The following is a 25,854-nucleotide window of genomic DNA, read 5'->3' on the forward strand; positions in this document are numbered from 1 at the left end:
TAATCTTATTCAATAAAACACATTCATCAATATTTCGCTCTCACATCAACCAAACAGACTGTACGTACACACACTCTTCATCCAAATTGATAAGAGATAAAGTGTTAGTTAAATCTTGAGAAGGTAAATTCCCATGAGAGGAAAGAAACTTTGTGAATTTAATTAACTCATCCAGGGGATGTACGTGTGTACCTATGCTTGGTGTATTATTTATTCGACAATAAAACACAAAACTGTTGGTGAGTTTATCAAGTCTGTGGAAAAGCTGAGCGGGGGTGGGAGGAGAGGATGGAAAGTTGTGGTGGTGTCAGTGAATATTTTGTGCAAATATAATCCCCAATGTTAACTCGATAATACCCTTTTAGCTTCAAGTACCTTTGTCCAGTTAAACCTCTATAAATGAAATCTACCTTATGCCTCCACAGAGTTTTGAATATTTAACCGAAGATTTGACCATTCTGACCAGGAATTAGTTGGTGTGTGCCCCAAACTAGAATCCATTCTCTCTCGAATAGATTCTCCTTCTTATTCGCTTTATATATGGAAAATATCAAATTACATTAGAGTGGGGGATGGGGGTGGTTTTTAGATGGGATAGGTATGGGGGATGGCACTTGCGGAAGGATCAATGGTCCAGGAGATTTTCTCTCTACAAGCTTGGGGACAATGTGCAAAAGCTTCGGGGAATGGGGAATGTGGGTTAAAATTCTGGTGGACCACTTCAGGGTGACATTAAGTAGAGAACGGTCAGTTAGCTTTCGGACTTATCCACAGAGATTTAGAGAAAATCTGCTTCGAAAACTATTTTAGATGCAAGAAGGGATATACCGGGGCTACCTTTTCTTCCACCACCCTCTCGTACCCCATACCCCACACATGATAAATCCCTTCGAGAGCCTCAACCCCCATCCACTGTGACCCTCTTCCCTACGCCGGACACACAGGCTAAAGAGTTTTTGGGTGGAAAATGGTGTAGAGAGGTATGTGGATTGTATGAAAATTAATTTTCCGAAACTGTTCATTCATGAATAATATCATCTTAATACCACATACAACTCCCCACCCCACACCCACTGAATTGTTAGGCACAATTGCTGAAAATGTTGAAGATTTTGAGGGAGAGGGGGTGGGGATGGGGGTGAGTACACACAACAAAGATTTTATTCGACGACACATCTATCGCAATTGAGTACCTTTCATCATCATCATCAATAAGGTGGATGAGGGATAAATCATGCAAGAATAGGTAAAGCATCGAAGGGTTCAAGAGTGGGGGAAAATTTGTTAAAGAAAATACACCAATGATGGTGCAAAAGAAGTACATAGAATTAAGAAGTTATTTTTCAGAGGGGGAAGCATCTGGCAAAATTAGAATAAATTTAATATTCTATTTTTTGAATAATTCAGAAAATCAGCTATAAAAGTGAAAAGTACGACTTCTTTTCTGTCCAGCGACATTTCGGCAATAATTTAAATGCCATGGTCAAGCTTTGTGTTGACCGAAACGTAGCTAATTAGCATGGAAGTGGTGCTTTTCAGAGTTTCTTCTCAGCTATAATTTTCTGTTTATTTTGATGAAGAATTTAAAGAAGAAATAAAACAAATTTATAAAATTCTTTTTAATTAGGGGAAGACGGGGTAATTTGGCCACTTTGGCAAAGTCATTAATGGGAATATCTCAAGTATGGTAAATGCTAGAAAATCCATTTCTCCACAGTTTATACTCCCCATAGAGATAATCAATCGTACCAAGTTTGAGGAAAATCCGATCATTGGATTTTCTTTTGTTTAAGAAAAATCATTTTTTCACTTTTTCAAGTGCTTTTGGCATTTTGGAAATTCGTCATTTTCTAAAAATTTTTAACACTTAAAAATTAACTTTTAAGCCATTAAGGGTCATTGATCCATCATAAACACGATAGTGACATCCATTTTCCGATATCGCAAACAGATTTTCCTGTGGAAATGGTTTTATCCGGAAAATTGGAGTGGGGTAATTTGGCCACTTGAGTTTTTCCGGCACATTTTCCGACGCACATTTAAGATATTTATTGTGATTGTGCCTTTTAATGTTTTCTTACAGATTATAAGCAAAGTAGGATAAAAAATTTTATCTAAAAAAAGAAATTTACGATAATTTGAAAAATGGCCTTTTTTAGACTTCAGAAACTTTTTATGGTTCAGAAAATGTTAAAGTTTGAGACTCTGTTAAATATTTTTATCTGGCAAATTACTGGAAACGAATCTTAGATAAATATCCTATCTTCCAAAAAAATAATAAAAAAAATAAAATTTTTTTATTGTCCAAAAATTTTCATGTTTAATAATTTGTGCGCCAAAGTGTCTAAATTACCCGTGCTCGGGGTAATTTGGACACTAAGCTAAGGGTCCAGGAAAATGGAAAATTCACCCATTTCTCATCGAGATAGAGAAAAGTGTTATATGGGGAAGTTGTAGGCCGGAAAATTTCCTACAAAATAGGGCTATTTGGTTTTCTTCATACTACCAAACTTGCTTGATATATCCCAAAAACCGCCAAAGTGGCCAAATTACCCCGTCCTCCCCTATTCTTCTATCAAAGGATCTATAAGAAGAGTTCAATATTAACTTGAATTCCTAATGAAAATTCTGAAATGAATAAATAAATAATTTAGAATATTTGGAGACTTTTTCAATATTTTTTAATCAATTTTCTAAGATAATTGAAAACTTTAAAATTGAAAAATCATAAATATTTCATTTTTTCAATAATTTATTTCTGCAGAGCATACAAAATTATAAAATCACATCTCTAACGTGATAAGAGACATAAATTTGCCTCCAGCTACCACCCCCCTTAATAATTTTACAATTCCAAAATAAGCCGAAGAAGCTTTTATCCATCTTTTGGTGAGAAGTGATTTTTGGCAACAAATTGATGACAATTTTCTGGCATGATTTCTGGGTTAATTTCCCCACGTGCTTGGGGGGTTGATGCAGAATAAACACGATGGCGTCACAAAATCGCATGACACCTGTCTAGAATCGTGATTGGTGGATTTTCCACTCCATCAAATTCACTCTCTGATGGTACTTCCACAACTGAAAAGCTTCCTTTCGCGACAAGTCACGATGGCATAATACAAGACTGAGCACCTCCATCCCTATCCTGGAAAATCAAACCCCCAATCCCTCAGCATATACAACAGCCCCATTTAGGAAAAAAGCACCTCATGCAAGAATGAACTTTTCCACATTTTAAAATCATCATTCGGTAGAGCTTTCATCACTCAATAATCCCACCCTTGGGAAAGGGGGTTGTGGTTGTGCCAAATTGATGGTAATTACGGTATTTTGGAAAATCTACGTGCGTGAAAAGGATTTGCCAAAAACTAGAAGAGGTTGGGGGTGCTCCGTTGGGAATATTTTCATTTTAACTCCCTCATCAATTGAATAATCTCATCCTCATTTCTCGCATCATTCCACCCATCGGCAACACTTTAATCACATCCCCCGGTGTTGGCGCCACCCTAAGGCGAGGGTGCAAGCACACAAGGAGCAAGATTTCAGGAGAATTAAAACTTTGAACCAACAAGATTTAAGCTTGCACCAAGTTCATCACGATGAAAGTGTTACGATGAACACTTCCCCACGTCCACCAACCCCCGCGTTCAATGCAGCAAAGCGTCTTGCCCCGAAAAGCGAAGGAAACCGCTGAGAGTAGCACAAAAAAACAGCCAGCAAGGAAAAGAAGGTTAATATAATCGTGGATTTAAGTGGGAGCGCGAAAAGAAAAATTAAGTGAGAATTTTAGCGATGAATATAAAAATTCCAATAAATCATCACGATTGTACGAAGGGGTTGGGGGTTTTTATGCGAGGAAAATATTCCAGCAGTGCTCTATCCACTTGAAAAATGAAGTAAAATCGCCAAGAGGGGTTTAGAAAATACGAAAGAGGGAGAGAGGGAGACATTACCCCTTTTGCCGGCTGTTATTACAGCGGGTGAACTGAAATCTTAATCCCTCATTTCCACCCTATCTTTCGAATTACCCTCCACGCCGATTACTTTTGGAGAATTTGAGATTTTGAGCAGCACGTTTTATAACTCCCCCTTCTTAGCCCCTGGATCAATAAAAATGAAGGGTTGAGGGAAGCAGAAAAAAGGGGTTTAGCTTCACATTCAACCTTTACCTTGGCAAAAATGTCATCTATACAATCTTAGCCCGCAGGGGGTGTAGAAAAGTCCGTAGAAAATTGTTCTGCTAATCGACGATAAATTCTCCCTAAGAATCTTCTCTTAAAATTCTTAATTTGATGTTTTCCCTTTTTCTTTACTAAAAAAAAAACATTTAGAAAAATCAGCAAAAAAAATCAATTTTCATTAAGGATTCTGTGTTAAATCATATTTTGCAAACAACCACACCAAGACTTATTCAAAATTTACCTAAATTCCTTTTCCTTTGTTCAATTTAATTTCCCTCAATGAAGCGGAATCTTTTTTTAAAGATTTTTTCAAAAGATTTTTTTTCTGTATATTAAATGTAAAATTATAAGCAAAGATTACGCAATGCTGTGCTATTTGGCCCTTCATCGTGGTCTCGTCATGAATCCAACCCCGAGAGAGCCGGAAACCCTTTCACTCCACCAAGTGCTCCTTTTGGCTATGTATTGTGTTCCGGTTTTATGTCTCACAAATCCGTCGAAGGGGGAAGATGAGGTTTTTGCGCACACACAAAAAACACACACTCAAAGAGAGATCCCTTCAGTTTACTTGCATCCCTCGATCTCGATGAAGGGATGAAAGATTCCAACTCTTGAGTGCCATCGGGGGTTCAAGTCGGGTCTCTACGGATTAACGAAATGCTTCAACTGTCGCGGCTTCCATTCTCTTATACGGCTATATAGCCTTTGTCTGAATGGATTATGTGTGCGGATGAAAGGGGTGACCCACCCCTTACACAATTTCTTTCAATTCCAATGGATTGTATATTGAAAAAGGAGAGACGAAGAGAAAGAGCCGAGAAGGATACTTATATACGAAAAGGAAGAGACACTACTCTGAAGGGTTCAGTGAAAGTTGCTTAATCTCTAAATCAATATTTGCGATTTTTAGATTCTTTTTTTTTTCAGCATCGACAAAGACGTAATTTTGGTTTCTTATGTGTTTGTGGGAGAATTCTTCCTGCTGCAGGAAGAATATTTTTTGTTAAAGAAAATGTTTAGGCCTGTAATGTTAAGGCCATTAGGGTTTATTTGTAATATGTTTTGTTGAATGGAAAAACAATATATTTGAGCATTATTTCTCACATTCATCAGCACGCCAGAGGAGTTAATCTGTTGCTTTCGTGACGGCTAATCTTGGAGATTCCTTTTTAGTGCGAAATCTAACCGACAAAAACCCCATCAAGCCCTAAGCCGGATTTAAAATAACATCCCCAAAGCTTATACGCCACCCTCCCCTGAGCAACAGCTCCCCCGATGATTCTCGCCGCCACTGCCTCCCCAAAAACACAATGTTTCTCCAACCAAAGAGCACTACCGGTGTTGGGTGGCTGTGTGAGAAGTATGGAGCACCCCATACCCCATGAGATTTATACTGTTAGTCTAAGGGAGAGATGGGAAACATACCCATGACTTTATTTAATTAACCATTTGCTTTATGGTAGATTTATCCCCTTAACCAGCAGAGGATGAGGCACCAAAGGAGCAACTAAGAGTACACTGAGGCGGTGTGTGTGTGTGTGCTTTTTGAGATGTAAATAAAAGTGGGCAGAAAAAGAAGCCCAAAAGCGGTGTGGAGCCATAAGAAAATCTCCACACTACCAGGGTGAGATATCAAAATTCAAACCCCTAAGCAATTTCCTCCTTAGAGGAAAGCTTAGAAATTTTACTAACTCACCCACCCCCCACAATTGCTTACCCCCTACCGCAACTTTTGCCCGTACATGCAAGAAAGGGCATGCCTTGGGGGGTGGAGCGGAAGAGCAAAAGCATAGAGAGTCTTATACTAATTAGAATGGATAAGCCGCTTCGACTTAAGGATCTTTCCACTCTCTATCTTGCTTCCATTCCCTCACACCCCAACCACGCAAGAGGATTTCCACCCATCCTGGCGTCCCTGTCTTGTGAGGGATCCCGCAATGAGAGCAGAGTTGCCATGCCACCATTGCTTCACTATCATCATCATCAGCCTCATCCGTGTAAGATTTGGGATGATGGAGTGAAAATCAAGGAGAAGTAAATTACGCAAAAAAATCTTTCATGACTTGTATTGGGTATGAAAATTCATCAAATAAATTAATAAATATTTTATTTTGTATATAAATCATTGTTTTATTATTAAAAAACTTTGTTTCAGAGTCTAAAAAAAATTATAGAAAATATTTTTTTTGATAATGTTTTGCGTATTAATTTATTCTTGAGAAAATTGCAAAATTCTCTGTTTTAGTGGGTATAAAAGTGAAATTCCTTGTAGCAGATCAAAAGGTGAGAAGTTTAGCTATCACCTACTATCAATCTCTCAGGTGGAAAATCATTGGAAATGTCGGAAAATTGGACTGACTTTATTTACCCCAAAGGTGACTATATTTACCCGCCGAGTTTTTAAAAAAAGAGTCAGAAGTGGAAGGGTTCAGGAAAAGCTCGAAAACTCATATTTCCCGGGGAGATAGAGAAAAGTGGTCTGAGACAAAGTTGTAGGCTAGGAAATTTCATATGGAAATGACCTATCGAGGAAATTTTTTTGCCCTTGGAGAATCCTGCAGATAAGGATTTATGCAAGATAAATTATGGAACATCCCGATATTTTTCTTTTAACAAATTACTGTTTATTCGTCAAATACATATGTATATCAGTACAATGATGGTCCAGCAGAAAAGGGAATGTACTGGTAAGTTTCACTTACGGGCTGTGATTCTTCCTTCAGATGACAGTCCAAGTGTGGTGAAAATTGAGGTGGATAAATTTTTAGGAAGGGCTTTCTCACGCAACGAATCACAGCCAACGCGCATGAGTAAGCCTTTCCCCAGAATTTACACGCGTTGGCTGTGATTCGATGCGTGAGAAAGCCCTTCCTAAAAATTTATCCACCTCAATTTTCACCACACTTGGACTGTCATCTGAAGGAAGAATCACAGCCCGTAAGTGAAACTTACCAGTACATTCCCTTTTCTGCTGGACCATCATTGTACTGATATACATATGTACAATATTTATATTTTTATATATTTTTATATGTTTATATATTTTTTATGTATATATATTTTTTATGTTTATATATTTTTTATGTATATAAAAGGCGCCCCGCTTCGCGGGGCGCCTAATAGTTTGTTTAAAAATTATGTGAATAGGTGAAAGTAATTGTTGACGTAACAAAATGGCAGAAGGCGGCCATTTTGAATTTTGAAATTAGAAAAATCTGATAGGTTATGCCCACTATACCTGATGAAACTTTAATCGAAAAGCCTCTATGAAGTACCGTTAAGCCGATATAAGGCAATATTACAACAATCGGTACATATGGAAACCTGTTTTGGTCTATATCTCAGAAACCGCGACATAAATTTTTTTTATTTTTTTTTGGTTAAAAGGTGTGTCTATCACCTACAACATACTAAAATTTAATCGAAATCTATCGTCCAGTTTTTGAGATATTAATCGAAAACTGGTCGAAAACTCATCGAAAATTTTGTTTTTGATTGTAGGCCCTCTAGCGGTAACTTTTGAAACTTCCTATGTATAGATAATTGTAGACCTTTTTGAGATCTTTCATTCAAAACCGGTTTGGTTAAAATCGGTAAACCGGTTTAGGAGTTATGGCCGACTTTCGATAAAAGTCTATATTTGCTAAACCGCTTGTCCGATATTTGGAAATGAAGTATCGTTGAAAAGGTCTTAAGGGCCCCTACAACATATTAAAATTTCAGACCTCTAGCTATAATAGAGGCTGAGATATAGCAAAAACAAAATTGAAAAAAATTCAAAATGGCGGATGCAGGGGTGGGGGGCTGAATTTGATATCATAGTTGGACGACTTCCAGTCGATAATTGAACTTTGCCGTTGACCGCAAGTCTCTATCTATTACCGTTCTCTTGTAATTGAGCTCCAAACTACGGCCGGACGGCCGGACGGACGGCCGGAAAAGTTTTTCGGCGCATACGTTTTTTGGAATGTGGGGACCCTAATTCGTGCTCATACCAAGTTTGAGCCCGATCCGACGACCTTGAGTTTTAGAGTGGACACAGAAGCTGTGCTATTCTTTTCTTCGAAAGAATCACAGCTAAAAAGGAAAGACAAAATGTACAGCAGAGTAAAAGGAGAAAAAGCTTCTGCCTCTGATGAAGGTTCAAAAAAGTCTGAAAGCTCAAAAAACTCTAAAAACTTCTTTTCTTAACTAAAAAAAACCAATCTAAGAATTATTAGGAAATTTAAATTTAAATTTACATAAAAAATACAAAAACTACATTCAAGCACAAAAATGATTCCTCTAAGTAATTTATTAACGTATAAAATTGAACGCTTGAATCTTTAAGACATCCCTTTTGCCAATTCAACTCTACACACAGACAAATATTTCCCTCAGTTGTGGGACATGATCGTGTCTAAATGGTGAAGAGGAATCCTAAAGGGAGTGTGTGGCAGGGGTCTCCTTAGAAGGGATTAAAGACGTACAGTGAAGCGTTATGGCTGGGGGATTGGATATCGACAATATCCGGTCGAGAGTGTATTATTTCATATCTTCAACTTCACTCGATTCTCTCGTGTATTCACGGCACAGGGTGTCTCATGTCTTTTGCGAAAAAGCATCCAATTTTCAAAGTATCAGAATTCTCTGTGAATTTTTCCATAGGAATCACCCGGTGCTGAAGGTTTTGAAATCTCGGATTTATGATGATGAGATTTTAGTTCAAATAATACGATGAAGAAGATTCCCGGGAGCAATGTGCCGGGAGGTGGGAGAGCGGGGCGCCCTTTCGCGAAAAGCCGGAGGAAATCCCGCGAAGATAGAGAATTAAATTAATTCAAGGAGGGATTTTTTGACAGAGAGCTCAAGAGACACGTCAATCGAGTGGATTATTTCAAATAATCGCAATATAATGATAGCAAATAATTTATTTCATCTCATTATTATTTTCCCTCTTTTGACATTTTCTCCTCTCTCTCTCTCCAATCCCCAATGATACTCTTGAGATTAAAGAAATTCATTATGCGAGGATGATTTTATTGCGTGAGTGTGTGTATATGTATTTTATTTAGCAAAAAAATAATCTTTGGCCAATTTTGTGTTCATTGGCATGAGGAGAAGATTTTCGAAAGTGATGTGATATGCGTAATGTGATGTAGGTTGAACTCAGAGACAAAATACAAACACTTAACTTTGGCTCCAACCCCTTCGAGTACCTCAATATATTATCATCCACCCACCCTCCCTCGGTCAGATAGGGGTGCGAGTGGTTTAGCAACGTGCAAAGAAAACCTTCAGGAGATGGTTACAAAATATAATACAATCACTTTACAAGACTTCCTTTAGATTTCTTGAGGTGTGTCGAGCTACACCCTAAACGAAAATTATTTTTTAAAATGCATTTGCTACATATTTTATAATTTAAAATTATGTACATACATACATATAGGGGTAGATTCTGATATAAATATTTTCTTTTCTCTTCTTACAATTCGTCAGTTATAAGATTTTTGGTATTCTGAGAAAAATCTTATAAAATTTTAACATTTTATTTATTACTTTATTCGTGTTTTTAAAGAAAAATTTCTTTTTCAGAGCTTTTTAATGATCTTTCTGACTAATTTATGTAACAACAAATTCTTTGTTTTTCGTTTATAGAACGATTTAAAAATAATATCTGCCCAAATCTAACAACAATTTTTAAGTTGTTAGAAAAGAAAAGATTTTATCATGAATCTACCCCATATATTTTGCAAAAGTTATTTCTTTTAAATATTAAAATCTAATATTTGAATAAAAAATTCACAGGGTGTCTCGCATTCAGCCAGGGTACACCCCTTTCATTTACTTTCGTAAATAAACATTTTATTATTTTTTTCTTTGGAATTTAAAAAAAATCTCAAAGCTCAAAAATATCTATATAATTCAGTTAGGGGTCTAGCTTGACACACCTGAAAGAATGCGGGGCATTTCTTCGAGACTCTCTCTCTCAGAAATATTGTTATGCCCTAATCCAATAAGCAGGAGACACTCGAATTATAAGTTCTAAACTTCTTAGGCTATATACTCTATTGATTTCCGCAAGTTTTCTTTTGCAGGTATTCCCGTGATCTAATTCTTCGTCACCCCTCACATCTCATGGAGGCAAAAGAAATCCATTTGGTGGAAGAAGTGGGTCTCTCTATGCGGAAAATACTTCGCAGTATGTCGTTGCATGGTGGTGAAGAGGGTGGAGGATTTTCCTACAAATTGATTTAAGTTCTCATCATCAGTCAAACTGATGTTTTTCATCGTTCTTTCATCTTCCGCGGAAGCTTTTCCATGTTTGTGGATTTAAAACTTTCAGCTTATTTTCTTATAGCAAAATTTTTTAAGAGAAGTTTTAATGAAAAACTCGAATTTTCATACAAAATTGGAATTTTGAGAGTTTTTCCTTTAGAATAAAATTAAGAGATACCTAATCTTAAAAATATTTTTAGATAATTCTTCTAGTCTGTCTTATATTGAATCTTCGAGCACTTTGCAAGACATGCACTCCACCTCTTTTATTTTCACACTACACCACCAGTGTTTCAGCAAAGAGATTTGAGGTGATTTTCTTAAGATGGAACCACAGAGTGAAATCCAAGTTCAAATTCTCCACTACACTTTCACAATTCATCCCCTTTTCTCTAGTTAAATCAGGGGCTATTTCATGTTCGTAAGGTAGGGATTGGGGGTGAGGAGTGGAGGAGAGCTGTAGCGCCCCGGTATACAATACCCCCAAAGTCTAACAGGATTAAGGCATCCAGGCGGATTTGTTGGAAAACCTTTACGTATCTCCTCAAAACTTATTCCCATCTCCTTCATCCTTTAGCCACCCCTTTTGCCACACTCCTGTGCACTATATATTCATATATATACTTTCAAAATTCCCTATGCGCTTATGTAGCTATTTGATCCAGCTTATGGGGTAGAGAATCGAAGAATTTTATAGACTTGCATTATAAATTCATGCTATGATTTATTAATGAATAATACCTCTTTTCCATTGTTGATTCTTCATATTGAGCTTTATATTATTATTATGAATTACCGATTTACCACCCCCATCAGCTCCAAAATCATCACCTTGTCATGAAAACTTTCACCCACAAATCCTAACGGAAATTGAGGAAATTCTTGGAAAATCTCCATACAAGCTCTCTTTGTTAATAAATTTCCAATTGATTGGAAAATATATTATACTATACAACCCCCCTCGACGTCACACATGAGTGACAATGATGAAAAAAATATACCAAATTTTAATTCCCATTTAATGCAAAACTTTTGTCAAAAACAAACCACAATTGAATTAATATTTTGTCAAATGAAAATTTGGTATAGTAATTATTAGAAAACATAGAAATTATTTTATGTGGTAGAGGGCTTTTTTAGGAATAGGGGTAGGTTCTTTTTGTTCAAATAAATATCAATGTAATTTTGTATTTTATGATTCGCATACTTTTGATTTAATAAAGTGCTATATGGTGGGGTTGCAAATAAACCGCAAATTATTCATTTAAAATAATTATTTCACAACCCTTTTCAATTTTGGGGGTGTGTGTGTGGAAAATCCCGCAGATGCGGGGGTGTGGAAAAAACGGTCACTCCATAGAACACCACCCTGTGAATGCGCTATTAATACCTGTGGAATATGATGGGGCCAACATTGTCAACGCAACCACCTCAAAATATTCCCTATGTGCGCCGTCAGTCACGGGGAGGGAGGGGATGGATGCCAATTATTCAAAATTGTTCACACATAAACTTCCGAAGGGACCTTCGTGTTGCAACAAATGCGTATATAGACAAAGTTGGAGGGACGCCCGGGGGGAATGGACGGGTGGGATCACGCGTAAACCACACCGTGACCCCATACCAACCCCTAATTTAGCACCCATTGCGGTGATTGCGTGAAACCAATAGAAAGAATGGCGCGCGGTGGGAGCTGCAAAAGTGGGTGGACAAAGTTAAAAACACACCACGAAATATTTTATTGCATGAGATTACAGGTGGTAATGAGCTTATGGGTAATTTTATTAATTATTCCAATTAGCATGACAAAATGCATCACCAGGAACTCCATCAACATTTTATTTTTCTCCACACCCGTAATATGCGATATTTTCCAAACTGATGGGCACACACATTTATCCAATCCCCCGGAAATTCATTTGAGAATTTTCCACACACAAATATTCCCATTTGATTGCAATCAAAAATTGAAAATGATGTCCATCCTCCTCCCCCACCCCACCTGTTAATTACAACTTATATTATTTTGCGGTAATCTTTTGCGAAGAGATTTATGGGGCACAAAACTATATTGATATTAAATTTAAATGCATAAGCCCACTTTGCAAGCATAAGCGTATTACATGTTGTTAGGGATTTTATTTTATATTAAAAAAAATCAATTATATAAAAATCTCCGGTACAACGTAGTGCAAATTATATATAATTAATATATATGTGATAAAAAGGAGAGAGAGGGGCGTTTGGTTGCAATATGAATTTAATTACCATTTAAATAGGATATTTTATTAGAAGAATCATGATTGTATGCCTTCTAATAATTTTCATGAAATATTGAATTGTTAATTAAAATAAAAGGATGTTATGCGCACTGTATGAAATGGGTCTCACGCGATAAAAATAAAAATAAAAATTCCCTTAATTACCAATTTTATCATATTAGTTTATTTCAAAAGGAGTTTATTCATCTGTCTATGAAAAACTTCCTCATTCATGGCCCATTTTTGACCCATTTTATTTGTAGTGCATTAACACTTGGAGGACTTAACAGAAAGAAAATCTCGAGAAAAGTCTTTTCTTTGGGAGATAATTGAGATCAAAGTCAGAAACCAACGCGGAAGATGAAATTGGTACTCATTACCAGTCAAAATCCCATACATTTTAGCCATTGTTTTGAGGTTATGTTTCTCCATATTTCTCAAAAGTACTTTTGTTCACTTTTCCTCGGTGAAAATCATTAATATGAACTAATTTTATTGCCGGAAGTGACCAAAAAGTTACTTGAAAAATCAAAGTTTGTGATGATTTAGGCACAATAATAAATTAAGCAAATCTGCAGCTAAAAAAGTCGTTTGAATTGGCATTTTTGCATCGATTCTATGCAATTTTTTTTCAGTGACGATTTTCTCAATTAAATATTTAGTAATTAAGGGATGGTCACGTTATTTTGGAAACTCGGGCGAACAAAATCGATCAAAAACTGTTTTTTTCGGTGTTAAATCTTAATTCCGAGTATCAGCAATCGTGGCGCTAGTTGTCAAAAATGTGAACAAAGTGATGTGCCACGTGGTACGGTGACGTCACTGAGTACACAGCAAAATGTTATTTTAGCTCGATAGAGTTTCCAAAATAACGTGACCATCCCTTATGTGCAGGAATGCTTGAAAAAGATCAAGAATTAGTGAAACTTTCAATCCTCGTTGAATAAACTGATTAATAATTATTTATTGAGCATATTTTATCAACTGGTACTTAGTCCTCCGCGTTAGACCATATGTTGGGCCCTCCAAGTGTTAAAAAAGCTTAAGAAATTGCTAAAGAAACTTTCCATTTTCCACAGGGACAGCATAGAAGAAAGTCGGCGAAGATTATTGAAAAATGTTTCAAAATGTGAGTTTTTTAACCCTGTGGAAGTTTTCCATAGACCGATGAATAAACTCCTTTATTGAAAAGGTTGAGAAAATATGTTTTCGCCTTCTCAGCGTCAATACACAAATAACAAATACGTAATCAAACAATTTATCATTAACTATTGTAGGTTCTAAAATCCTCATAATCCATCCCTGATAGTTCTTTAAGAACTCTGAAGTTTATTTCCAGAATAAAAAAAATCTCTCACGCCTAAATATCTTTGTAAATCAGCTGGAGAGAGGGTTAAAGGGAAGGATTTATGCGAAGTTGAGTGAATGTGAAGGGAGCTTAAGCCGAGAGAGAGAGAGAGTTTATCTGGAAATATTGAGCATGGATTGATGTAAATTTTCCTCACGTCACCATCTCCAGCATAGCCAGCCATATAAAATGCCAAACACTCTCGAATCTCTTATACTCTATGTGTGCTGCCGGTATAAACCCCTCCGATGCCGTAGTCCACATCATCAACAGCTGGCGCTCTGTTGCATGCGCGAGGCATCAGATAAATCAGGTAGTATACCATATAGATAGTGTATATGACCCGTACGGCAGTACATAATACTGTGTTGTTCAGGATTAACACATAGCAGGAATTAGAGCATTAGCGAGGCTCGAGGATTAAATGTGATTCGTTCCGTGCGACTCTATCTCTTTCGTCGGTGCAAAAGGTGGTCAAAAAGGGATGGTTTGAGTGGGTGTGGGGAGGCGCTCGCCACCCAAATGCGATTTGTTTCCGAATTTATTTGTCCACCAGGGGGATTTTGTTATAATATTTGCTAGGCTGCGAGTATCTAAAAATTGTATGAGAACCGAAAATGGAATCTAAACGCAAAGCTGATGGCCAATCATTTTCAAAATCAAATCAACGCTCGTCTATGAAATTTAAATCAATACTATATTGGATATTTTATTTGGATTAAATTAGATTTACGGTGAATATACATTTAGAATACTTTTTTGTTAAATTGTGTTGATTTAATTTTCTTTAAAAAAAAATACGTTAAATAATTTAAATCCTCGGAACACAAATCATTAAAAATTATTTTAAAGTTAAAAACTAAATATTATGTTCAAGGAACTTTGAACAAAATACTTCGACAGTATTGCAATGGATGTGCAAAAAGAGCCAAGAAGTCAAAAACATTCACACAATTGGCGAGAAAGTGAAACAAGATCTGCTAGACTCGTGAAATGGGGCAAAAAAACACGGTGATGTATATAGGATGAATCCTGGCCTGGCAGTCGCAAAACACAGGGACATTTTCACATGGCAGGAAGGATATATGTACATAGGAAGGATAGGGAAGTGGAGAACATTATATATAATACCTACATACGGCGACAGAGTACAATACTCACTTGGGGTGGTGGGAAAATGTATGTATGTGGGGTGAGTAACGTAAATCCGTTATCCATAAGCCCGCTCCGGCTGATGGGATTATAGGAAATCCAGATAAAGGGATAAAGGCACACAAACCCCCTCTCGTACAATGCTTCACTCGATATTTTGCCGCTCAACTAACACTCTTCCTGCCAGACTCTCTCTATCCAATCTTCAGGACACTCTCTGTCTCTCCATCCTCTTTGCCAATGTATTATGAATGGCTCGACCGAATTTCCTATGCATGGTGCTAACATAATGCGAATCGAATGAGTGATTTTTCTCAAAGTCCACAGGGGCGCACAAATTGCGTATGTAGTCACAAAAATCATTGGACTATGCCAAAAACGACATGATATATAGTGCGAGGAGAAGATTTTCAAAATCCTCTCCATAAAACCCATCAGAATGCATTCTCAGCAAATTAGAGTCGGTTAGAGATTAATCCAAAAGGGGATTTACCATCCCATAACATACAATACACCACGCTGTTTTTCTTCCCATTCAACGAACGCGGAGTTTTTTTTTTCGACAAAAGACGAGACCCTCCGGATTGTGTATTCAAATCCGTAAATCTCGAATAAGAAAATTTATTTTGTATGAAATGCATCGAGGATTTGAGTTCTTCTATTCAGCAGTGCTGAATGAAATAAAATAGCAATAAAAGGGTCGCTCAATGGCATCATACAGAACCCTAATGATGTTTGAAATCCATATGAGTGTTGGTTCTCGCCTCTTCCTTCCTGCCACACCGGCATTCACTCATGGTGTGGTACCCAAAGGTACGTACCCAAAAAATTCCTCCAGTATTCAGTAAATATCTCACAGGGATTCCACGCTATTCATTGACACGCTGGGAATCAAATTATATTTATTGGGTGTCGATGGTGAAATATTTTGAGAGGCACGGAAATTGATCACATTTTTTTATTTTTGAATTTTAGGGAAAGGGAGTGTTCTACAGTCCATTACCTGGTTTATGAATCATGATAAAAAAAAATGTGTTAAACATGTTAAATGTGTTATTATAACCAGGATTTTGTCTGCCGACAAAATCCAGAATATCTTATTATAACCAGGATTTTGTCTGCCGACAAAATCCAGAATATCTTATTATAACCAGGATTTTGTCTGCCGACAAAATCCAGAATATCTTAATATAACCTGGATTTTGTCTGCCGACAAAATCCAGAATATCTTATTATAACCAGGATTTTGTCTGCCGACAAAATCCAGAATATCTTATTATAACCAGGATTTTGTCTGCCGACAAAATCCAGAATATCTTATTATAACCAGGATTTTGTCTGCCGACAAAATCCAGAATATCTTAATATAACCTGGATTTTGTCTGCCGACAAAATCCAGAATATCTTAATATAACCTGGATTTTGTCTGCCGACAAAATCCAGAATATCTTATTATAACCAGGATTTTGTCTGCCGACAAAATCCAGAATATCTTATTATAACCAGGATTTTGTCTGCCGACAAAATCCAGAATATCTTAATATAAGCTGGATTTTGTCTGCCGACAAAATCCAGAATATCTTATTATAACCAGGATTTTGTCTGCCGACAAAATCCAGAATATCTTATTATAACCAGGATTTTGTCTGCCGACAAAATCCAGAATATCTTATTATAACCAGGATTTTGTCTGCCGACAAAATCCAGAATATCTTAATATAACCTGGATTTTGTCTGCCGACAAAATCCAGAATATCTTAATATAACCTGGATTTTGTCTGCCGACAAAATCCAGAATATCTTATTAAAACCAGGATTTTGTCTGCCGACAAAATCCAGAATATCTTATTATAACCAGGATTTTGTCTGCCGACAAAATCCAGAATATCTTATTATAACCAGGATTTTGTCTGCCGACAAAATCCAGAATATCTTATTATAACCAGGATTTTGTCTGCCGACAAAATCCAGAATATCTTATTATAACCAGGATTTTGTCTGCCGACAAAATCCAGAATATCTTATTATAACCAGGATTTTGTCTGCCGACAAAATCCAGAATATCTTAATATAACCTGGATTTTGTCTGCCGACAAAATCCAGAATATCTTATTATAACCAGGATTTTGTCTGCCGACAAAATCCAGAATATCTTATTATAACCAGGATTTTGTCTGCCGACAAAATCCAGAATATCTTAATATAACCTGGATTTTGTCTGCCGACAAAATCCAGAATATCTTATTATAACCAGGATTTTGTCTGCCGACAAAATCCAGAATATCTTATTATAACCAGGATTTTGTCTGCCGACAAAATCCAGAATATCTTATTATAACCAGGATTTTGTCTGCCGACAAAATCCAGAATATCCTAATATAACCAGGATTTTGTCTGCCGACAAAATCCAGAATATCTTATTATAACCAGGATTTTGTCTGCCGACAAAATCCAGAATATCTTATTATAACCAGGATTTTCAGATTTGTCCCAGTAATTTAATTTTTAAAGAATTTAATCTAAAGCAAAAAATCAAAACATTGTATAACTGGTGCAAACACCTCTCTGTTCACCATCTGAGGTGTTTTTCAGTGGAAAATCATCACTTTCCTTTTTATCACGTTTCCAAATGCACTTCATTGAGTGAATAAAGCACCCATCGTGAGCTGAAGGATGATGACAATTTAATTCAGAATGATAGAGAGATTGCACCATGTGCTGCCCATACCCCTTCCCAGCCGAGGCTTTTATATCCCCTGCAAGGGTCTATCGTCGGGGATAATCTCATAATGCGCGCGAGTGTGAGAAAGGAATTGTGTTAGTGCAATGGGAAGGATGGTGTTTTTTTCTTTCATCCTTTTGCTGTATATGTAGCTCCTCGCTCAGGGATTTCGTTTGTATTCCAACGGATTTACCTGTTTGGCCCTGACACAAAATCTCTGATGAGCCGTCAACGTTGTTGCATCACATGTAGCCATCCTGGTTGTGTATTATGTAAAAAGGGGATGGATGTGTGTGCCCATGAATGATGCGAATGTAAAGGGGAGGTTTTCTATCAACCCCATCATTCAGCACCGGATTTTCGCTACAATCCCGCTTAGCGCTTAGCCATCCGATGCAACATCCATGGTGACCATGGGGGTGTACGTACACCCATATATGTGTATAGTGGGGAGGTGGTGTGGGCTCTTTTGGGGGGTGGGGGGTGGAAATGAAATACTCCAAATTCAGCATTTCATGGTGCATGGCAGGAGGGATAAAATAAGCCGACTTGCCCGTGTATTGAGTTTTGGGGAACAATGTCCAGTCGAGAGGACGAGGTGGGCTGACTGGTGAATGAGACGAAGCTCTCCACTGCAACCCAGGACTCTCTGTGTGTGGAGGTCGAACATAAATCTCTAATCCTTGGGATTTCAATACACAGATTTCCGTGCTCTTTGCATTTACCCGCGCGTCTCTTCATCTACAATTCACCACACTCTCCCTCTCACTTATTCCCAATGCTGTTTTCAGTTTTAGAGCCGCATCCTCCAGCATCCTCGCATGATCCCGGAACCACCATCCCCTCTCCCCCGAATATTGTAGCTAAACCTCTCCCACTTCCCCCACCCGCCCGCGTTGCCATCATCCACAAAAGAGAGAATTTAATATGGATGCGGGGAGAAATCAAAGCTTTCCAAAAATCATCCCAACATATCAAAGATATCTTAATATATAAAGCTGAAAATGTTTGTCTGTCTGTCTGTGGCACATGAACTCCTCCGAAACGGCTGGGCCGATCTTGATGAAATTTGGTATGGGGGTAGAGGGGGTCAATACGAGTTGCAAGCGCTATATGGGATTCCGCCCCAACCCCCCTTTATAGCGCCCCCACAGAAAAATTGTTTTTTTCCCATTTTCTACCTGCTGAAGGGTCAGATAACGGGATTTTTTTATTTTTAGAATTTTTCAGGGTACCGTAATATATGCCCCCCTTTTACAACTTAAAATTGAGTTTGCTCACACGTGATTGGGGGCTCGGGTTGACTAGTTTCCCATATAATGATCTGCATCATGGGCATCGCATCTCACTGAATCTATATCGAGAGTATAAATTATTTCATATGCCACGGATGGGGTGGATTTGTGAGCTTTCAGCTTGTGCGGATTTGCTAGGAGATTTTCGCATTATAATCCGGAAAGCTTTATCCCATCTTCTGACGTAAATCCCGCCGCGCTGAACCTTTTGTGTCCCCATGCCAGGAGCTCCCGAAGAGAGATTATCGCATCCCCATTTCAGATGGTGGATTTACTTCATTCTATATACTTAGGTACTATTATATATTGAGTTCTACAGGAGATACACACACATACAGGCACACACATATCCTTCCCAAGGGCTTTGGGCGCAAAAGCTCAGAGAATGTGGAATTGATTTCAGTTTCGGCACCATTCACCCTTCATGAATACCATGAGGGATGGGAAATAGGATTAGGGATTAAGATTGGGGAATGGGGGGGTTGCATGTGCTGCTGCTATATATGTATGTGTACTATATATAGGGAATTTCGAGTGCATATCCGCACAAATTGAAAAAGCAACCAAAATATTGTGAGACGTCGTCCAAATATTTGCACACTGCCTGCTGGGGGATACATAAATGCGTAAATATCGGTAATTTATTTAATAAAATCAGGTGCGTCATTCATATTATTGGAGATAGTCCGGGTGCATTGGGTGCCTTTAATCTGCACAATAAATATTACGCGCGTAAACAAATTCCGAGCAACACGAAAGGATTGTATGCAGTATTGGGACCGGCCAATTGATTAATCGCGCGAAAATTGCAAAAGCGCCTCTATATGTGACCCAAAATCAATGAGTATTTTCCATTTATATACACGCATTTTCCCCCCAGAGAGAACCCCATTGCATCCCCAAAATTGATATTTTCACCACAATGTATGACAGATTTGCAATATTTACACACACCTAAAATGTTCCAGGGGGGCTTTATAGAAAGATTTTCCGCATTTACGCATAAATGGGGAATTTTCAAAAGAAATTACGATTATTGTTTATGATTTTTAGTATGTTTTTTTTAGGGATTTAAAGGGGCAGAATGATTAAATTTTCAATATTCAAAAGAAAATTCTTTTCTTCTACTTACAATTTACTTTGGAAAAATCAAAATCCTTCCTGTCGACTGGTGGGGAATTGTTGCTCTGTGTTGTTCCATTTTCCGTGATATTTCCACTCTGAACATTTGGCCCCGTAACACCACCCTTGGCGGCAAGGCCAAAGTAGTTGGATGCGGGTGTTGGGGTGGTTGCAATGGCAGCAGTGGGCAGTTGCTCTTGATTTGCATGACTCGACGATGCATTCGAGGATGGACGATACTTTGGACTCCTCGAGCGCTCACGTGGACTCCTCGCATCCTGCCCACTCGGTGGCGATGGTTGCTCATCTTTGGGTGTTTTTGACCTCGTGAGCGCAAGGGCTTGAGTCTGAAAAGCATACAAAAAAAAACATTCGGGTGTCACGCGAAATTCATCGTGATAGATTTATGGCAATTAAGATTAATTTACTCTAATTCCGAATTATTTATCCCACTACGCGCCTGTGGGGACTCTCCTATCAAATCTGTATCAATTTATATCTGATGACACCTAATTAACATCTAAGCGCGCCACACAAGGCCTCAATATCGATGTCTATAAGCAATTCTCGTCGCGACACTACTTTAGAGGATCACTTCAACGTTGAATTTATGGAATTTTCTCGCTAAATAAATTACAGTCTCGTGGATGATTTGTGATAAGAAAATTGTGAAAAGTTCGCTCTTAAACTTAAAGTAAAAGTGCAGGAAAATAAATTCACAATGGCGTTATTGGCATAGAAATGCAGGCGTGGGAATTTTTAAACTTAACGGAAATGTAGATTTTTTTATTTAGAGCGTTTAGAGCCATGAAAATTGCCTAAAAAAATTAATTTTTCTTAAGTATAGTAAAGTAGATAATAATAAATTCTTGAAAAATTTAGGTTATAGAAGAAGCTCTAATTATCTGAAAGATTTTCTCAATTATTTTGAGCTAAAAATAATTAAAAGAAATAAGAACACGAAACAAGAAAATTTCAGTTTCTAGCCGAGAAACCAGAAAAGGAGTTTAGTCACTGATTAATGAAAAAATTCTTTTCTCAAAAAATTGCAAAAATTGCGTCATAATTTTATATTTTAAAAGAAAAATTATGATGTAATTCTTTTCATTTTTGAGCAAATCTCTACTAGCTTTCCACAACTAATCCTAGTGGAAAATTTCTCTTTTAGGATTTTTATTCATTTTTGATCATCTTTAAAAATTAACCGTGTTCATTGAATGATCAATTATTCTACATAATAATGTATCAATGAAGAATCTCTTTCATTAGATAAATTTTATGTTCAGAAAGGAGTTTATTCACGATGTGAACCTCATGATAAAATAATAAAATACAAATTAAAACAGCTAATCTAAAATATTGTGAAGAATTATAAAGAATTCAAGAAAAACCAAAGAAATTTTCTTTTTTTTTACTAGAACTAGGTGGAAGAATATGGAAAAATTTTCCCAAATAAAGCATTACCCTAATTCTTCTTCCTCTTAAAGTTTTCTAAAGTGTTAGATCCGCAAAAAAATATTTTTCTTTTTTTGATAAGAAAAAAATCCCCTAAAAATGAAGAGACTCCTTATTTAATTTATAAAATTTCTCATAAGCTATTGCATAGTGTATATATTAGAAAATCCATGAGGGAATTCCCTATAGGTGAGGAATTAAGCATTAAATCTTCAGGGGCAACACCATCTCAAGGTGATGAAGACAAGCATTTGGTTTGACCATATTGTGAGGATTTTCCTTTGCATCTAAATGAATATTTCAACGGAGGTGCGTCCATGTCTGCTTGCTCAATGTTGCATGGGCTCATGTGGTTGTGTATTATGATATTGACTTTGTCAGGCCAGCCTGGTGCTCCAGATCCACGAGAATAGTTCATCTCTGATGGCGTTTTGCATTGACACAAAATTAATATTTGAGTGTTTGCGTCACCATACAACCAGCTTGAGCTCTTTCACTTGTAATATACGGCTCTAATCTGGGGGTCAATCGATGTTAAGTAGAATCACGAATATCTCCAATTGAACATGAAATGTGATTCGTCCTCACACCATAAGTAAAATGTGTCAATCGTCAATCTTGAGAAATGGACAAATTCCACCATCAGTGCGGAGATGAAAACAACAACGCGCCATCGCTATTGTCTCAAAGAATTGGTCTCTGGTGAGAAATTTTTACATTGCGGGACGCACGAGGGGCTTCCACCATTGAGATTAAAGTTTTCTCTTTCAAATTTTCACCCATTTTACACGGATGGGGGAACTTTTGCAAAATATCCTTTTGCTTCGCCAGTGGCTATAGCCATGAGAGAGAGAGGAAGTTTCATGGCGTAGTTCATAAATCATTATACGAAGAAGACGGAAGTCGAAAGTTTCAGCCAAAGATTAGCCCATGAGGTGTACATCACAAGTGAATTGCTCATTAATTTTTCCCATCCACCCTCTCCCACAGGGTGCTTCACACAGGGCGCAGGGGGAAGGGTAGGTAGGTAGGCAGGCAGCAGCTCATCTTACACCCAGGAGGCGACTCCTACGGGATGATGAGATGAATATTGTCTAGTCTATTCTAAGCAATCATCATTCATTTAGTGGCATTCCCACAATCCACATGACATCTCAATCCATTGCGTAGCATTATTATAGCATACATATAGAGCACTCAATGGATGAATCAACAGTCTCATAAACATCGTGTTAAGTGATTAAAATTTATCACACCACACACCCCGAGAGAGCCATCCTGTTCTTAAGCCAAAGACCTCCAAAGCGCATACTCTCTGCATACATATACAAATAATCTTTTAACTATCTCGTCTACTGCATTATTTAACATGCAATTCAATTTACAAAATGGCATTATCACTGTCACCGGAACTGGATTCATGATAAGTGCCTGAGACAGATTTACTTCCTTCCCAAAACTGTCGGGTTAATCACACCCGGGTGGCGCATTAAATGCACGCATACAGCATTTTTAATCTCCTTCACTCCCATTCTCATTCTCGCACAGTGCGTTTCCTCCACTACTCTCGATGCTCTGCAGCAAAAATTAATTGGAAGACCTTTTCTTTTTGATCACAGAGAACAGCCCCCCGCTCGAATGGAATTTTCCCCAATTAGATGGAAGCTCCCGCAAGAACGAATTTAATTTTTGATCCCAAAACAATTTACACGAATTGCAGATGGATTTTTCCATTGGAAAAATTCGATGACATTCCACTTGAATACAGTGGCACAAAACTTGAATGAAAAATACAGTGTTTATGTGCCTTTAATATCGCGGGGAGTTTACTCTCAATCTTGCCATATGGAATGTTAATGGGGAGCATAAAGGGAAAGCAGGTTTTGGGTGAAAAGGGTACACTACAGGAATAATTTCTTTGAAAGAAATTCTTTTCTTCTTTTTGCTTTCTTGATTCTCGAACAAATTGCAAATTGATTGTGAATGGCATGAATGGAATGCAGGAAAATTATTAAATTTAATTATAAATTTATTGATATTGGCATTTTTGTGTGCAAAGAGTCTTATTCATGTTGTATGACGTTAGTCCGCCTAAGATATAGGGCTCCAGACCACAGAAAGGCGTGGTCATTTTCCGGAAAAGCTCTGGGAAATATACAAAATGATCACACTTTTCTTGGATCTTTAACCATGAACTAGAATAATTTAAAAGTTAATTTCAGTTACATGCAAGGGGATAAATTCATGTAGAATGCATAAGACTCTTTGAGTTAAGCATAATTAATTTTCTTTGAATTGAAATGATCATCCTTTCGTCGAATCATGAAATTTATTTTAAAAAAAAATGATATTTTTCAAACTTTATGTGTCAAATTCTCAAAAATAATTAATCTATTAGTACTTTTGGGAGCATTTTTCTCTTACTAGGGGAGACTGGGGTAAAAAAAGTCATTTTGGAATTTTGAAATGCTATTTCTTCAAACTTATAAATCGGAAAAATCGGGAAAAAATTATGGTGAGAAGCCCAACCAACCTACAATATTTCACTGTAATTTGGAGGTTATCCGATCATACTTTAAGAGTTAAAAGAGAAAATAACTTTTTGGCCCATTTCCCAAACTCTTGTGTATTGAGATTATCGCAAAATTTTGTTTTAATGGGTACAAAAGTGAAATTCCTTGTAACAGATCAAGAGGTGAGAAGTTTAGCTATCAATACTATCAATCTCTCAGGTGGAAAATCATTAGAAATGTAAGAAAATTCCAATGACTTTATTTACCCCACTGGTGACTATATTTACCCACCGAGTTTAAAAAAATGTCAGAAGGTTCAGGAAGAGCTCGAAAACTCATATTTCCCGTGGAGATAGGGAAAAGCGGTCTGAAACAAAGTTGTAGGTCAGGAAATTTCCTATAAGAATGACCTATCGAGGAAATTTTCTTGCCCTTGGGGAATCCTGCAGATAAGAATATATGCAAATTGACTTTTTTTGTACCCCGGTATCCCCTACTATTCTTCAGCTCATCTTTGCATTGAGAATTTTCTTTTTTGCACCTTATTTTCCTCTTTTTGGAACCCTTTGAGCCTATCTGACTGTTTCAACAGCTTCATCAGTTCCTTTAGTAGGTATCCAACCACCATTTATGTCAATTATAATTAATATAATCAAAATGATTTTATATATCATGTTAATCTCGTCCGAAAGGAATGCATCTTAAGAAGTCTCCAGCCAGAGTATTCTCTCCTCAATTTTCCATAAACGTTCATTCTTTTGGCATTTTTGATTAAGTTCTATATCATGTATAGTTAAGTACTTATTATGCAGATTAACCCTAATTATTGTCAGGAGATCTTTTCTTTTTTTCGAGGCAAAAAAAGGTACACCACATGGCATTCAACGCAGTGCCTTGGGGGCACTCAATGCGACCGCGTGAAAATTTCACCAACGGATGCACATCATAATTCGCAAAGAATGCCTGATGTGGTAAAGAATGGAAGAGGAGTGAAAAATACATCCGGCTTGTGGGAAATTCTAGCACCTTTTCGCACACACACATTTTCCCGCCAAGTGCTTTTCCCGCCAAATGTGTTGGAAGGGGGGGTTAAGAAACGCTTTATGCGAACCGCATGCGGGGATTTAAAGATGCAAAGAACGAGGTTTCGCCTAGTCAATCAAGAGGATGACTACTGGTACATTATGTGGCATACTTAATTGCCCATATAATGTGCAAATTTCCATGTGGTACAGCATCCCGTGCGGGGAGGTGGTGGGACGAGGGTTGGGAAGATAGTTGATGCTATCTCTCAAAATGAGATGAGAGATAAAAACACGAATAAGAGTGCTGAGGGAAGAAAAACATCTCAATCAATAATTAAGCATCTGGCCCTCGAAGATGGACAGTCACAAAATTCCGAATTGTCATTTGCCTCCCCGCTCTGACCCCCAATCGTGCGGATCAAGATGCACAGGCTGAGGAGCAAACGCATAAGGGCGCAATTTCGAGCGGAGCCACAACCATCGGATGCGAGTTTTTGTCGCGTAAATACCATTTAT

At 37.4% G+C, this 25,854-nt stretch overlaps 1 protein-coding gene across 1 annotated transcript in view; it reads right to left on the bottom strand.

The window, feature by feature from the left end:
- Positions 1-25,854, bottom strand: part of LOC129791827 (homeobox protein dve-1) — a 49,917-nt gene that overhangs the window by 8,815 nt on the left and 15,248 nt on the right. The window contains exon 2 of the mRNA XM_055830374.1: positions 20,356-20,692. Within this exon, the coding sequence (XP_055686349.1) occupies positions 20,356-20,692 (337 nt within the window). The remainder of the gene's footprint in view (positions 1-20,355; positions 20,693-25,854) is intronic.

This window comes from Lutzomyia longipalpis, chromosome 3 (genome assembly GCF_024334085.1).
Source record: "Lutzomyia longipalpis isolate SR_M1_2022 chromosome 3, ASM2433408v1".
NCBI lineage: Eukaryota > Metazoa > Arthropoda > Insecta > Diptera > Psychodidae > Lutzomyia > Lutzomyia longipalpis.